Source organism: Micrasema longulum, unplaced genomic scaffold (genome assembly GCF_059751315.1).
Source record: "Micrasema longulum isolate JH-2025_06_02 unplaced genomic scaffold, ASM5975131v1 h1tg000688l, whole genome shotgun sequence".
Lineage (NCBI taxonomy): Eukaryota > Metazoa > Arthropoda > Insecta > Trichoptera > Brachycentridae > Micrasema > Micrasema longulum.
The window spans coordinates 506,754-520,474 of record NW_028277884.1 but is presented as its reverse complement, the minus strand read 5'-3'; the positions used below and the strand labels follow the sequence as shown (position 1 = coordinate 520,474).

Here is a 13,721-nt window from a genome sequence, read left to right as displayed (position 1 = left end):
ATTAAATATTCATTTAATTTCAGACTGGTTTCGAAGCTACACAAGCTTCCTTCAGCTACAATTAAGCCATTGTTTTATTATTTGAATTTATTTTATTGCAATGATTACATAAAATCATGATTGACATGACAACCCCTGCTTGCACTTGTATAACGTAGAAATTTGTTTAGTCTCCCACCAGTCTGACGATATCGGTCACGACGAAACCTAGTCACTGGTAAAAATTATAAATAAAAGTGGAATAAAACTATATACGTATTTTTATTATTAAAATGCAGTTCCACCAAGAAATATCAGTAGAAAAACTCATGAATATTCCTACAATATTTTGAGTATGTCCAAATGTTTTAAACAAGGTTGGATTTCGCTCCTCGGTTATTTATCATGATTGACATTTATTGCAACAGATACTGAAAACATTTTTGAGGGGGAAACGGAAGCCTAGACAGGGCTTATGACCTGTCATTGGCTGGTTCAAGTGGCCACTTTACACACTGTGTAACACTCACCGTTCTGGCAATGTTTTAACATCCGCGTTTTTTCAATTCTTCCATCTGTTCATTATTTTTATACACTCGCTATCATAAGCTAACGCCATTTATTTTATTTTTAGAAACCGCAATGTTACTTCCGGCGTCTCTGTCTCAAAGCAGAAGGATCAATGAAACTGAAGACATAAGGAAAAACCTTCGCATGAGGAATCCAGAGGACCCTGAACTGACCCCGAATAAGGAGTAAGTCTAGACCCTATTTATTTTTATTTATTAATTTATTGCATATTTATAAACATATACTTGTATGTTTGTTTCCTGGGAGTCTATCAAGTGTTAACAATTTTGTGTCCACTTTTTTTCTAATTGAAGACAAAAAATAGTTTTGGAATTAGTAGTAATAGCCCTTAAAATAAAGCCTGATTAAAATGACAGTTGTCAGCAAAAGTGACGATATAACTTTGTCGTAACGTCTAAGAAGTGATTTATATTGACACAAAAAATCATTCGTATCTGGCATGTTAATATATTTTTTATACAATGCTTGGCAACAATCAACAAATAAAATCAGCTTTAAAACTAAAATAAACCTAATTATTAACGACGTTCTTACAAGGTTACGTCATTTTGCAAAAATGTTAGAGATGAGACTAATTGATCAATGTAAATCGATCGAATAAAAAATAATCCTTTCGTTCATGAAAAAAAGTACTTATCGTCTTATTTTTTAGTAAATAATTGTCTTAAGCACACTATAATAGGCCTGTTTTTGTGTTTTTATTTAAATTTTTTGAAACAGAGTTTCATGCTTACATGAAAAAACTAATAAAATCGATTTGATCAGTACATGATCAGTAATCAGTAATTCTTCATCACTAGTGACATTAGTTTGGCAGCTGTCATTTTAATCGAGCTATATTTTAAGGACAAGAGTCTATAATTCATGGCATCTTCACCGTACGGTGAGCAAATACCGCGTACAGCTTTAGCAGCTTTATTGCATCGATTGAACGCGAACAGAAGGAGGTGTCGAATCGTCATCATCATTCCTCTTTCGCACCTAATGGTGCATAGGGGACTGTAATGATACACCAACTGCAGCGTATCTTGATCATTTTTTTGTTACTTAAAGGTAAGATGATTAGTCTTACACTTTATTTTATTTTTTTAACTTTTTGTACACAATGTTATTTGTACATTATTGCATTATGGCTTATTGCCGAATGGCAATTTCTTCCAACCAACCAATAAAATATATTTTTTTTTTTATAATTCAAGTTACAGAACATATTCAATAGAAAAAAAAATATTCAAAAGTTTAAAATATATAAAAATAGAAATAAACGTATTTGTTTATAAATTACCTTAAATCAAAACTATTTCTCAATGGGAAAAAGGAAAAAAGAGGAAAGAGGAAAAAGGAAAGGAGGAGAGATTAAGGAAGAGAAAGGAGATGTTTCTTCAGACGTGATTTAAACAGAGATAATGTAGTAACATCTCTGATGGTGGATGGGAGATGATTCCACAGTCGAGCCGCATGGACACTATATGAGTTAGAGAAGAAAGAGGAATTGTGTATGGGTATTAAGAGAGTGCCTTGAGAATGAGAACGAAGAGGTAAACCATGAACTGATAAGCGTTGAAATTTTCCACGCAGGTATATAGGGGTGTTAGGACTATGAAGTACATTGAACAGAAGTGAGAGGGAGTGATAGTCTCTCCGCTGTCTAATTTTGAGCCATTTCAGTTGCCTACGATAATCAGAGATGTGGTCATATTTCCTTAGACCAAAAATGTACCTTATGCATGTATTCTGAAGTCGTTCAAGTTTATCGAGTTGCTCACAGCTTAAATCAGTCATGAAAACATCAGCGTAATCTAGAATAGGTAGTAGTAATGCTTGTACAAGAGTGCATTTAGTACTAATGGGTAAGAATTTTTGCAACCTTCTAAGTGAGTGTAGACTGAAAAATATTTTGCGGCTTAATTCATTAGTATGAGCTCGCCAGCAGAGATGTTCATCCATTTGTACTCCTAGATTTTTTACGGATTTCCTGTATTGAATATTGGTACCATTGACAATAAGAGGATTAAGTGAAGGTATGTCACATCAGAGACTAGTCCAGGAACTATGAACAATTCTAGTGTAAAAACACCCTTTTAAATAAATATATCATATCAATCATGTCGAGAATGGAACCCGAGACCTCTTGCATGGTAGGCAAACGCGCTGACCCACCACGAGGCCGACAAATGTCGGAGGTGTCGAAACGTTCACTTTAAACAAACTATTTGGTCGATTTCGGACCTGCCGATGTTTTTAACTATCACAAATCAATGTCAAATTTTATGAAAGTACTAATGCCCAACATAATGGCGCGAAACAAGATTTTTTAGACGAAATCAAAACCGCAGCCGAAACTATTTTTTTTGGCCGAAACTGACCTAAGCCGAAACTTTGGTCGATAACTGCCTTTATACGCCTGGGGGACAATTACAAACGCTATCTTCATCGGTAGACAGTATAAATAATAATCTATATTTATGTACGAAAATTTGTATATTTGAAATAAAAATTTAAAATATCTTCGTCGGTAACCTGTTATTCAACATGTTTAGGAAAAAAATGTATACATATTCTATTTTTCATGCAAAAAATTGTTTTTATTTTTTTATCGATTTATATAATTACATAATTGATACATGTTCTTTTTTCTTCTATACAATATACTTTTATAATTTTTTTAAATGTTATATCCATTCACAAATTAGAATTAGGTTGGAAAATAGCTTAAAGAAGGTAATATTCCCTTCCATATGGAAGTCTAGGCATTTACAGGGCTTATGACCGGTCATTAGCTGGTTTAAGTGGCCACTTTACACACTGTGTAACCAACTGGTCCAAGAAGAAGTTTGAAAATTGGTAAATTGTTTTCAGGCGTTGCCTAGTACGTGAAATAATTCCTTGAATTATGATAAATTAAAAATTTTAACCATTTTGAGGTTCGCACTTTTTTTCTTAATTGCCTATTAAAAATATGTGAGAGAAATACGTAAATTTTGAATTCGAATTAAATTCCAATATAACTGTGAGTTTAATAAAACGAAAGCCTAGATGCGAAAATAATGTCGCTAGGTTCTGTTCACATAATATATAAGAGTATCTAGGGGTTAGAAAGTTACCACTGTAAAAAAATAACTTAGTTATTACATTTTTTCCATCTGTTTTAATATCTTTCTGAGAAAACGTATCGAGAGTCGGCCTTGTAATCGCTCAGTTTAACCTCAGTAGATAAATGCAGACAATTATTAAGCATATCGTTTTGGCAATGGTTAAAAGTCATATAAAAATCATATTTAAGCGAGATTTTTTTGCTTGAATTAGGATTTATTGTAGTTTATAATCACTTTGAAGTGGGCACTTTCTATCACAGAAGCCTATTTAAATATAAATAAGAACTATTTTAAATGTTAATAACTTTTATTGGCTTGTTTCGATTATATGATGTCGATATGACAAGGTAGAATATACCGAGATAGAAACAGATAGAAGAGCACTTAAATATACCGTCTCCATAAATACAGATGAAGATAACGTTCATAATCGAGGCCCTGAACACGGAAAGACACACATTTAGCCTTTTAACCGTAAAATGCAATTTCTTCATCTATAAAGTTTCCCGCTGTGTATTAGTTTACCCTAGATAATTTAACCATCAGTAATTATCTTCAAATTTCTCAAGTGGAAAACAATTTGGCCGATTGATTCCAAGTTCCCTTGTTGAGAATTTCCATCAATCACTTAATCCACTTCATCTTGGTCCCAAGTTGGCCTAATTTCCCTCACCTATTGCCAAACTCCTAAAATAATACTCAGTTCTAAGGCGATTATACCGCTTGAGCGATTTTATCTCCTACCCGATAACGTAGCAAAATTAGATTTGCTCACACGTTATATTTAATGCACAAGTTAATAAATTTGAAAGCTTCAAATTAATTTATACGTATTTGTAGTGCCCATGCCATAGAATTTTAACAGTCCAGAAACCGCGTACGCGCATCAAACTGAAGCCGACTAAACTACTCATAAATGAGCAGTTTTACGTTTTGGCCGTCAGTTACTCTGTATACGTTGCTCAGTACGCAACTGCCGATTCAAATTAAAACTTGCCGTGTTGCGTCGTTTTTAAGTCCAAAATTTTACTGGGATTAAAATAAAATATGCTGGGATCACATTTTATGCGTAAGTAGCGAACTCACAAATAGTATTATTTAAGAATTCGATTATTTTACTGTCTGCGTCTGTCAGATTGTGAAATAAAACAAAAGGGACATTGTTAGTATTGCCAGGGAAGTCTAATTGTTTACCTGGCTTTCCATTAATGACCCTTAGCATAATATTAAACGGTATTAATTTACTTAATCACTTGATAATTTTTTAATGTTTTTATTTTACGTTTGCCTAATAAAAGTATCTGTTTTTTTCATAGTCCAGTCAGTAAAATATTTTTTGTGTTAAAACATACCAAAAAATTAACTTAAATTTATGTTATGATAATAATTGTTCGCGGTCTGGCAACATTACGCGGCTACTTCACGCATGTGCGTAGGCGGGATGTCGTGCAGGAGGGGTAAATGGGAAACTTTTGGATACAGTGCGATGTATGAAAACTAGTTTCTACGCGCCTTATAATTCTATGGCCCGTGCATTATATGCTAGTGTATGGACACAAACATAGAATATAGCGCTTAATATGTATTAAGAAAATGGCACTATATAAGTTATCTATAATAATAATGTGTAGGTATATTATCAATGTTTAAGTTGCGAGCGGCGCGAGGCGGCCGGCTCTATTCTTTCGGCGTTTCGCCTTCCTAGTCGGTCACACGTCCTTGCCATATTAATTGTATTGAACTCTCTAATATATTTTTATAAGAGGTATAAGAGTTTTCAGTATTAACCTTTAAAGTATTAACTGAACCCATCAATTGTGATCACATGCGCCTGAAGTATTTAAGGATCCAGGCCAAGGATTTCACAGTGTCAAAGCAGAGATTCTCTGTGGCTGGGCGGATGAATACTACCGTTCTGAGAGTGAAATGGAACCAGACTCCTGGACGTGTGTTTTTGACTCGATAGCTACTCTCGGGAAAAAATCCTGAAAAGGAAATCAAGTGGAAATATGCGCGCCACGTATAATAGTAATTTGCGTATTTGCCTACCATGCTCGAGATCCCAAATTCAATTCCCGGCAGGATTAACATAAAATGTTTAACTTAAATGTGATTTCCTGCAATATTTCACTGTCCTTAGATTGGCACCTGAAGCGTAATACTGATCACCTTGCATTGCAAATATTTTTCGGACTTAGGTAAAGCCGGATACAAGGCGGAAACGGGCGGGTTAACACAACATTTGGACAAAGGTGCAAGAACTATCTTTCTGTCAAATTGTTTAATATGCTTCCATATAAAACTAAGTTGACTGAAAACAAACAATATTTCAAAAAATAAATTAAGGTAGAAGAAATAAAATAAATTATTCGAATGACATATGAAATATGTAAAAAAAACATGTAACTCTCTTCATTTTTCCAATTTTTATTTTATTTATTTATATATATGGCATTTTTAAGGACATAAATACATAGGAAATTATTGTAAAGGAAAGTTTCTACTGTCTTTCTAGACACAATCGTATATAGTAGACTTTGTGGGCGAGAGAAAGGTGTTTATAATTGAATTTGATTTAGTAATCATTTGAAAGAAGACATCTTGTTACTAAAGAAGAAGTTTGTTGGCAGACCTAAGAATTCTGGGCTCAGGGGAATAAAAACCATAGTTAGTTCTATGGTTATCGGTATGAAAGAGTAAGTTTTGTCTGAGGTTTCTAGTTGGGATATTTCATTTTATCGAGTTTGAGAATTTTAAATAGGACTAGAAAGTCGGATTTATTTCGACGGTCTTGAAGAAAATATTTATTTAAGCTAGTTTCTAACTAATTATACGTATATAGGTCTCTGGATAAGCCCAACCTTCAGCCTATCTTTCTTAAAAATCGACGTTGAACTGATTCAATATTTTCATCATAATCTGGAGACCAGATAACAGAGGAATATTTTAGGTGCGGGTGAACTAGGGAACAGAAGAAAGTTATAAGGGTGTTGATATTTTTGAAGTCAGTTGTGCTTCTGTAAATATATTTTTTCAAATTTTTACAATATGACAGGCGCCGCGCGCCGTGGCGTAGTTGGTTAGACGGCCAACTGTCAAACTGGCGTCACAGTTCGATTCCCACCAGTTGCAAAAAAAATCAAAGAAATACATATTTTTTAAAAATTTAGATAACAAATGTAAGTATACAATATTACTCTTTTATTTAATTTTTATATCAATTAATTAATTATATTTACATTAAAGTTTCTCATTACGTAAAAGAAAAAACAATTCTTGTGTACATAGTGGGGAGTGACGTCTTACAATAGTTTGTTTATTTTATTTTTGATTATTAACATTTTTAGGATAACAAAAAAATATAAACATTTTTATTATTATTATTTTACATTCCTTCTTTCCTACATGCTGACAAGCTTAAAAAATATAGGGCTTAGCAAGTTATTTCTTTTGAAATAAAATTAAAACATTTTTTAAATAAATGGTAAAAATGTCTATTTTTTTCACGCTTCTGACTACATTTAACCCCTTAAAAATGTTTAACTCGTTTGATTACGTACACATCAGCTTTTGTTGGAAATCGAGATTCGAAAAACTTAATTTCACAGAATTTTATTGATACTGTGTGTGTTATTTATTACGTTATAATTTAATCAATAAATACACTCAGAAGTTTCGTCGAATTCTTATATTTTCGCAATTGAGACATCCGGTTCGGGGTAGTTTTAATGTCTTTTCGCAAACGGTAGCGGAAGTGAAAATATAGCCAATGATGCGGAAGTGACTCCATTGCGGTAATTGGGTGGGAGCCCGTTACTCGGTCGTGTGAGAAATGGCCGTATTACCGGAAGAATGCAAGAATGAGATGAGATTTATGAACGAGATAAAGAAATATTGACTGTTATATTTGATATTATCCACGGCTTTACGTACCCCACCGGCTTTCTTTAGGATATGCTTAGTTCAAATACAAATAAGGACGAGAAGGGATGGATGGGGGTGGTGCTTTTAAAACAAATATTTTACCGGTTGAAAAAATACAAAAATTTATTATGAAAGTTATTTAAAATTAAATACTTTTTCCCACTTTTTAATTATTAAAAAAAATAAAGGTTTTAGATATAAAATTGCCATATAAAAAGAATTGTTTGCTTCAAATACATAAAAATAAAATAAATAGTAGTATTTCTAGGTCACAAAACGTAAGTACGCGACCTAGAACAGGTGGTAATATCTTAATTCCTAAATTAAAAACAACTACTGCACAACATCATTATACCTACAGAGGAATATTTTTCTTTTATGAAATGAACAAAGATAATAAAAAATACAGTCAGGAATACAATTTGTTTAAGAAAGAAATAAAAAATTATATCTTTAATTCTTTTTTATGTCCCACTGATTGAAAACATCGTTTATATCTTTTTTGTAATTTATTTATGTTATCCTAAAAATATTATGAATTAAAATAAAATAAATTATTGTAAGACGTCACTCCCCATTATGTGTACAAGAATTGTTTATTTCTTTTACGTAATGAGAAACGTTAATGTAAAAAAATGTATTTGATTAATGTTAAAAATTGTATTTAGTTGTAATATTGTATTTTTATTTGTTATTAATAAATAAAAAATAAAAATAAAATATCAATAAAATAAAAAAATAAATAAAAAAAAGTTTTATGATTCCACGTTTTCACAGTTTTATGTTTTTAAATTCCACACTTTTGCTTTACTATTTTGTATAAAAAATGTACATAAATGCTATTTCCTTTTACAAGTGAGATCGTTGTTTTTGATGTCGCGCGCGACAAATGTACTTTGCGAATAACTTTTACCCATTTTTTATTAATATCCCTACAGAGATGAGGTAGAATTTTTTCAAATTCAGGATTATGGATATTCGAGCGTTTACAGGGCTTATGACCTGTCATTGGCTGGGTTAAGTGGCCACTTTACGTATTTTACAACATTCCCCATTCCGCTTATTAGCGAATATTGACACAGGACACAACTTTTACCCAGGTGGATAGACCCTAGGAACGTTTGAACTAAACATAAATTACGACTAGTATAATAGTATTTAGACGCGCTTTATTTTTAAGCTACGAATTGCTTTTATCATGTAGGAATACCTATACGTTGTTCTTTTATAAATATAATATAAACTTTCTTACTACACGCACGTAAACATTATTCTCTACCTTCCGTTAAAAATACAAGAGTTACTATATACTCCACCCTCATGCTGCAAAAAAATAAATACAACCTTCGGTCAAAAAGGATTGACCTACTACTCGGTTAAAGTGTACAATCTACTTCCATTATCCAGCAGGACAATAAGTAAGTTCTCACAAAATAAAATTGCTATTAAGAAATGGATAGTGGAGGTGGGTTGCGCACGGATCGATGAGTGGATGAAGCCAAATAGGTAAAATGTGTGCACTGTTTATGAAATTTTTTCAATTGTTCTTAATAAATTGGTTACGTTTTTTATGAATATTTTTGTTTTATTGTTTATTATATTAATTTAATTAGATTAATTGTATTAATTACGTTTTTTTTTATTGTATGTTAACTTTGTTAAATAACTAATCTTAGGAATGTTTCACATTTTGTAAAATGTTTCCCTCGGCACGGGACACTTCAGTGAGGGAACATTTTTCTGTATAAAAAAAAAAATACAATGTAAAAGTATAAATATTGAAAAATTGTCGTGGGTCACCATTTTGTAGAGGTATTTTAGTATCCTCTACTAATGCCTATAGAAGAGCGCAAGACCGTTCCAGATGGAGGGAGACTTTTCACAGACGAGCCATGCCTGGAGTCAGGAGTAATCACCATGCTCAGACATGAAGGCACGGATTGGAGAGAGACTAGATAGTAGCTGTTTGTTAGTTCATGTAAAACACATGATTGGATGGATTTAATGGATTTAACGGATTTAACGGATTTAACGGATTTAACGGATTTAACAGATTTAACGGATTTAACCTCAAGGAATAAATAAATTAAATGATTTAAGTTACTCAAAATTTTTGGTTTATTACACACAAAAATACAGAGATAAAACAAAGAATACTTTCAAGTGAGTTTGATTACTGGTGAAGACAAAGAAGGGCGAGTGACGTGTTACGCGCCCTTATATAGGTCCATTGGGCACTGTGGCCATAGACAACAGCACATCCTCGTCTCTCACTCTCTGGTCCCCCCACTGAAATGGCGTAATATTTTTTTCACTCTACATTAGTCGATCAATCATCTTGATTGCTTTGTCGAATTCCTTTTCTTAAAAAATATTCCACGATTCAATTACAAAGAAGAATAAAAAAGGACAACACTGATTATTATTGGTATAATTTTTTTATGTCCATGAAAACATGGCAGATATAGCATAATGTGAACTCTCGCCTTTCACACCAAGTTTTTGTAAGACCTGGGCTTGTAAGGCGAGAATTATAAAACACGAATCGTCCAGATGAGCGATTATGCGTAGCTTACCATTGTATTTGACTATCGATATTAAGGTTTTAGGGTAGTTTTAATTTTGGGAAAATAAATTAAAAAATTTCCAACAATGTTTGAGTATGTCCAAATGCTTGCCGACTAGCTGGATTTCCTCTCTAGGGAGTTATTCATATTTAAATTTATTTCAACAGAGAGGGAAAACATTTTTGAGAAGGGAATATGGAAGTCTAAGCATTTACATGGCTTATGACCTGTCATTGGCTGGTTTAAGTGGTTACTTTACACACTGATAAAGGTTTCAGCTCTTTTACTTCACAAAAATCAACAGATGGAAGAGTTGAGGAAATGTTGATGTTCAAACATGGGAAGCTGAAACCTTTATCAGTGCGTAAAGTGGCCACTTAAACCAGCCAACGACAGGTCATAAGCCCTGTAAATTCCTAGACTTCCATATTCTCTTCTCAAAAATGTTTTCCCTCTCTGTTGAAAAAAAATTCAATAAAAATAATTTATATTAATAATAAATTAACTTTACCGTTTACATCTTCCTTAAAAAATAAATATAACCGTATATAAGAGCACCCAGTGTCAAGCTCGTTCCCAGTCGGGAAAAGAATCCGGCCGATTACTTCAGCATATTTCTTCATATAAATGTGTACAGTATTTTAATATTTCAAAACCCAGTTGCTGTTTTTTCCTACTTAAGTGAGCTCGCAGATTACAGATATTATTTGAAGCTTATCTATTTGGAGAATAGCATTTCAAACATTATTTCTTAAAGACCATTTTCCTTTGAAAGTATACTTAATGTATCTGAAGGCGCTCCACTCGGTGCACGTGTAAATTTTTGAGATTATTCATTTTTAGAAGGATCGGAGCGAACGGTGGCGGTCATGTGGTGGTACTAAGTGTTAACATTTTTGTTGCAATATTATTGGGAATATATATATCATGAATATCATTGTTTTAAATTTTTTAATTTAGCACATATGTATTTTTATTGATTTATTTATTTTGTTCATTAACGCCCAAAAGGCATTTACAAAAAATAAAAATGAAATACCTGCTAATATACTAAATAAAAAACATAGAATATATGGAAAAAAAATGTGAAATTAGTTAAAAAGGATATGATAAAAAGTTTTACAAAGTAAAAAAAAAAAACAATAAAAACAAAGGTATGCAAGAAAAAACAGTAAGCATATAAACAAAAAATGCAAAGATATAAGCTTATGAAATAAATTCTGTAAAGCAAACAATAAATAAAGTGTTACGTAAGAAAGAAAGACATTTTTAAGTTAAATTAATAAACAAGCAAGCATACATTATCACGAAAAAATAAAAAATAAAAATATGTATCTATGAAATGCGTATTTGCCAGTACTACAATGCAATTTAATAAAAAATAAAAAACAAGTATAAGGTAATAAAAATAAACAAGTAAGTTTTTTTTTTTAATTTATGGAATTGAATTGTCAATAATAGTTTGACGAGCAGCTACAAATAAACTTGATATTGTGGACTTATAAGATGGTAAAGAATTGGACAGAATGTCTGCAGCCGTTCCATAAGTGTTACCTAACCTATGCAGTCTCGGTATCAATGAATTGTTTTGTTGGTTGGAAGAAGTACTGGAGTAATGAAACAATAAAGTACTCCTAGTGTTGACAGCAAGTACTCTAAAATTAATCAATTCAAGTATTTTTGGTGCGTCAAAAAGAGAGTTTACAATTTTATTAAAGATAAAAAGCTGTATTTATTTTATTTCAACAAAAAGTTGACAAAAATACATGAAATTCTAAATTTTTAGTCTGTCAACAATCTTATTTTCAAATTTTTCTTTTCATAATAGTCCATTTCGTGGATATAAGCTTACAAATCGAAACACTGTTAATTTGTTTAGTTTCAAATAAGCCAATCAGCTGATTTTGTGAAGGGAGTGAGCGTCCATTTTTTGGATGGAGGTGTCTTCAGAGCGCTATAACTTTGGTTGTCACAAATATTTTTAGCTAAAAATGTATATGTATACTCTTGAAATACTTATAGATACATGATAAAAACTCCAAAGTTCTATCTCTTCATTGGTTCTCACAAAAATCCCAAAAAATGCTTAAAAATCCGACCGTCAAACCAGAGAACCAAACCCCCTTAATTGATCAACGACAGAGTTTAAAACAAATCTAAATCATTACTGTATAAGTCGCTGCATACATTAATGTTTTTATTTATTTATTTATTAGTATTGTGATGGTGACTGAAACAAAATAATAAATAGTCGGTCTGTGTGTAATTTGTTTAATTCTGTCGTGTGTACGTTACAGTGCAGTGTGGGTAAGTCGGTTGTGTAAGTCGGTTGAAGCGATGCTCCTATATACGGGATGTGTGGGAGAGATTATAACAGTGAAATGGAGATACAGGGGATGGTCGGTAGCGTGCAAATACAAGTACCTGTATTATCCAAGTTGCAACACATTGGTCCCGAATATTCCCGTTGCAAGGCTGGGAACGCAATCCGACCGGAGGAAGATTAATCCTTTACTTAATGTTAGATTCGTGTATCTCAAAACTCGTGAATTTCCATACAATACCGACAGGCGATTATTAGTATAAAAATACCCGACTGTAAATTGCGTAAGTTTTTTTTTAAAACCAATCAACAGGCTTATGAAAACCTTAGTGTATTACAACAGAGATGAAGAACATTTCAGAAAAGGTAATATGGAAGTATAGGCATCTATGACCTGTCATTGCCTGGTGTAAGTGGCCAATTTACACACTGTGTAACATTCACCATTCTGCTCATATTTAAACAACTATATTCTTTCAATTTTTTCATCTGTTGATGTCTTTTTTGATGATCTGTTCATTCTTTCATCTGTGTTCTTCATCTCTGTTGTAATATGTTAATGTTATCAGCTCCCAGGGAGTTGAATCCAGTCCTTGTCTACAAAAATTTGGACAAACTCAAAATATTGTTGATAAATTACCTGGTCCATGAAGAAGAATAGAAATTGAAAAAATAACATTTTCAGGCGTTGCCTAGTATATAGGTGAAATAATTCAATTAGATGAATCTCACCCGCATAAATAAAGGTTTCAGCTCTTTAACTTCACAAACATCAACAGATGAAAGAATTGAAGGAATATAGATGTTCAAATATAGGCAGAATGGTGAATGTTACACAGTGTGTAAAGTGGCCACTTAAACCAGCCATTGACAGGTCATTAACCCTGTAGATGCCTAGACTTCTATATTACCTTTCCTTAAATGTTCTTCATCTCTGTTTTAATTTGTTAATATAAACAGCTCCCCAGGGAGTTGAATCCAGTCCTTGTCTACAAAAATTTGGACAAACTCAAGATATTGTTGATAAATTACCTGGTCCATGAAGAAGAATAGAAATTGAAAAAATAACATTTTCAGGCGTTGCCTAGTATATAGGTGAAATAATTCAATTAGATGAATCTCACCCGCGTAAATAAAGGTTTCAGCTCTTTAACTTCACAAACATCAACAGATGAAAGAATTGAAGGAATATAGATGTTCAAATATAGGCAGAATGGTGAATGTTACACAGTGTGTAAAGTG

The 13,721-nt window shown here is 32.4% G+C and overlaps 1 protein-coding gene across 2 annotated transcripts in view; it reads left to right on the top strand.

The window, feature by feature from the left end:
• The window catches only part of vex (somatomedin B and thrombospondin type 1 domain containing protein vexed), a 341,079-nt gene that overhangs the window by 300,395 nt on the left and 26,963 nt on the right, over window positions 1-13,721 (top strand). For both annotated transcript variants that reach the window (XM_088229627.1, XM_088229628.1), the window contains exon 4: window positions 614-734. In XM_088229627.1, coding sequence (XP_088085753.1) covers window positions 614-734 — 121 coding nt within the window. The remainder of the gene's footprint in view (window positions 1-613; window positions 735-13,721) is intronic.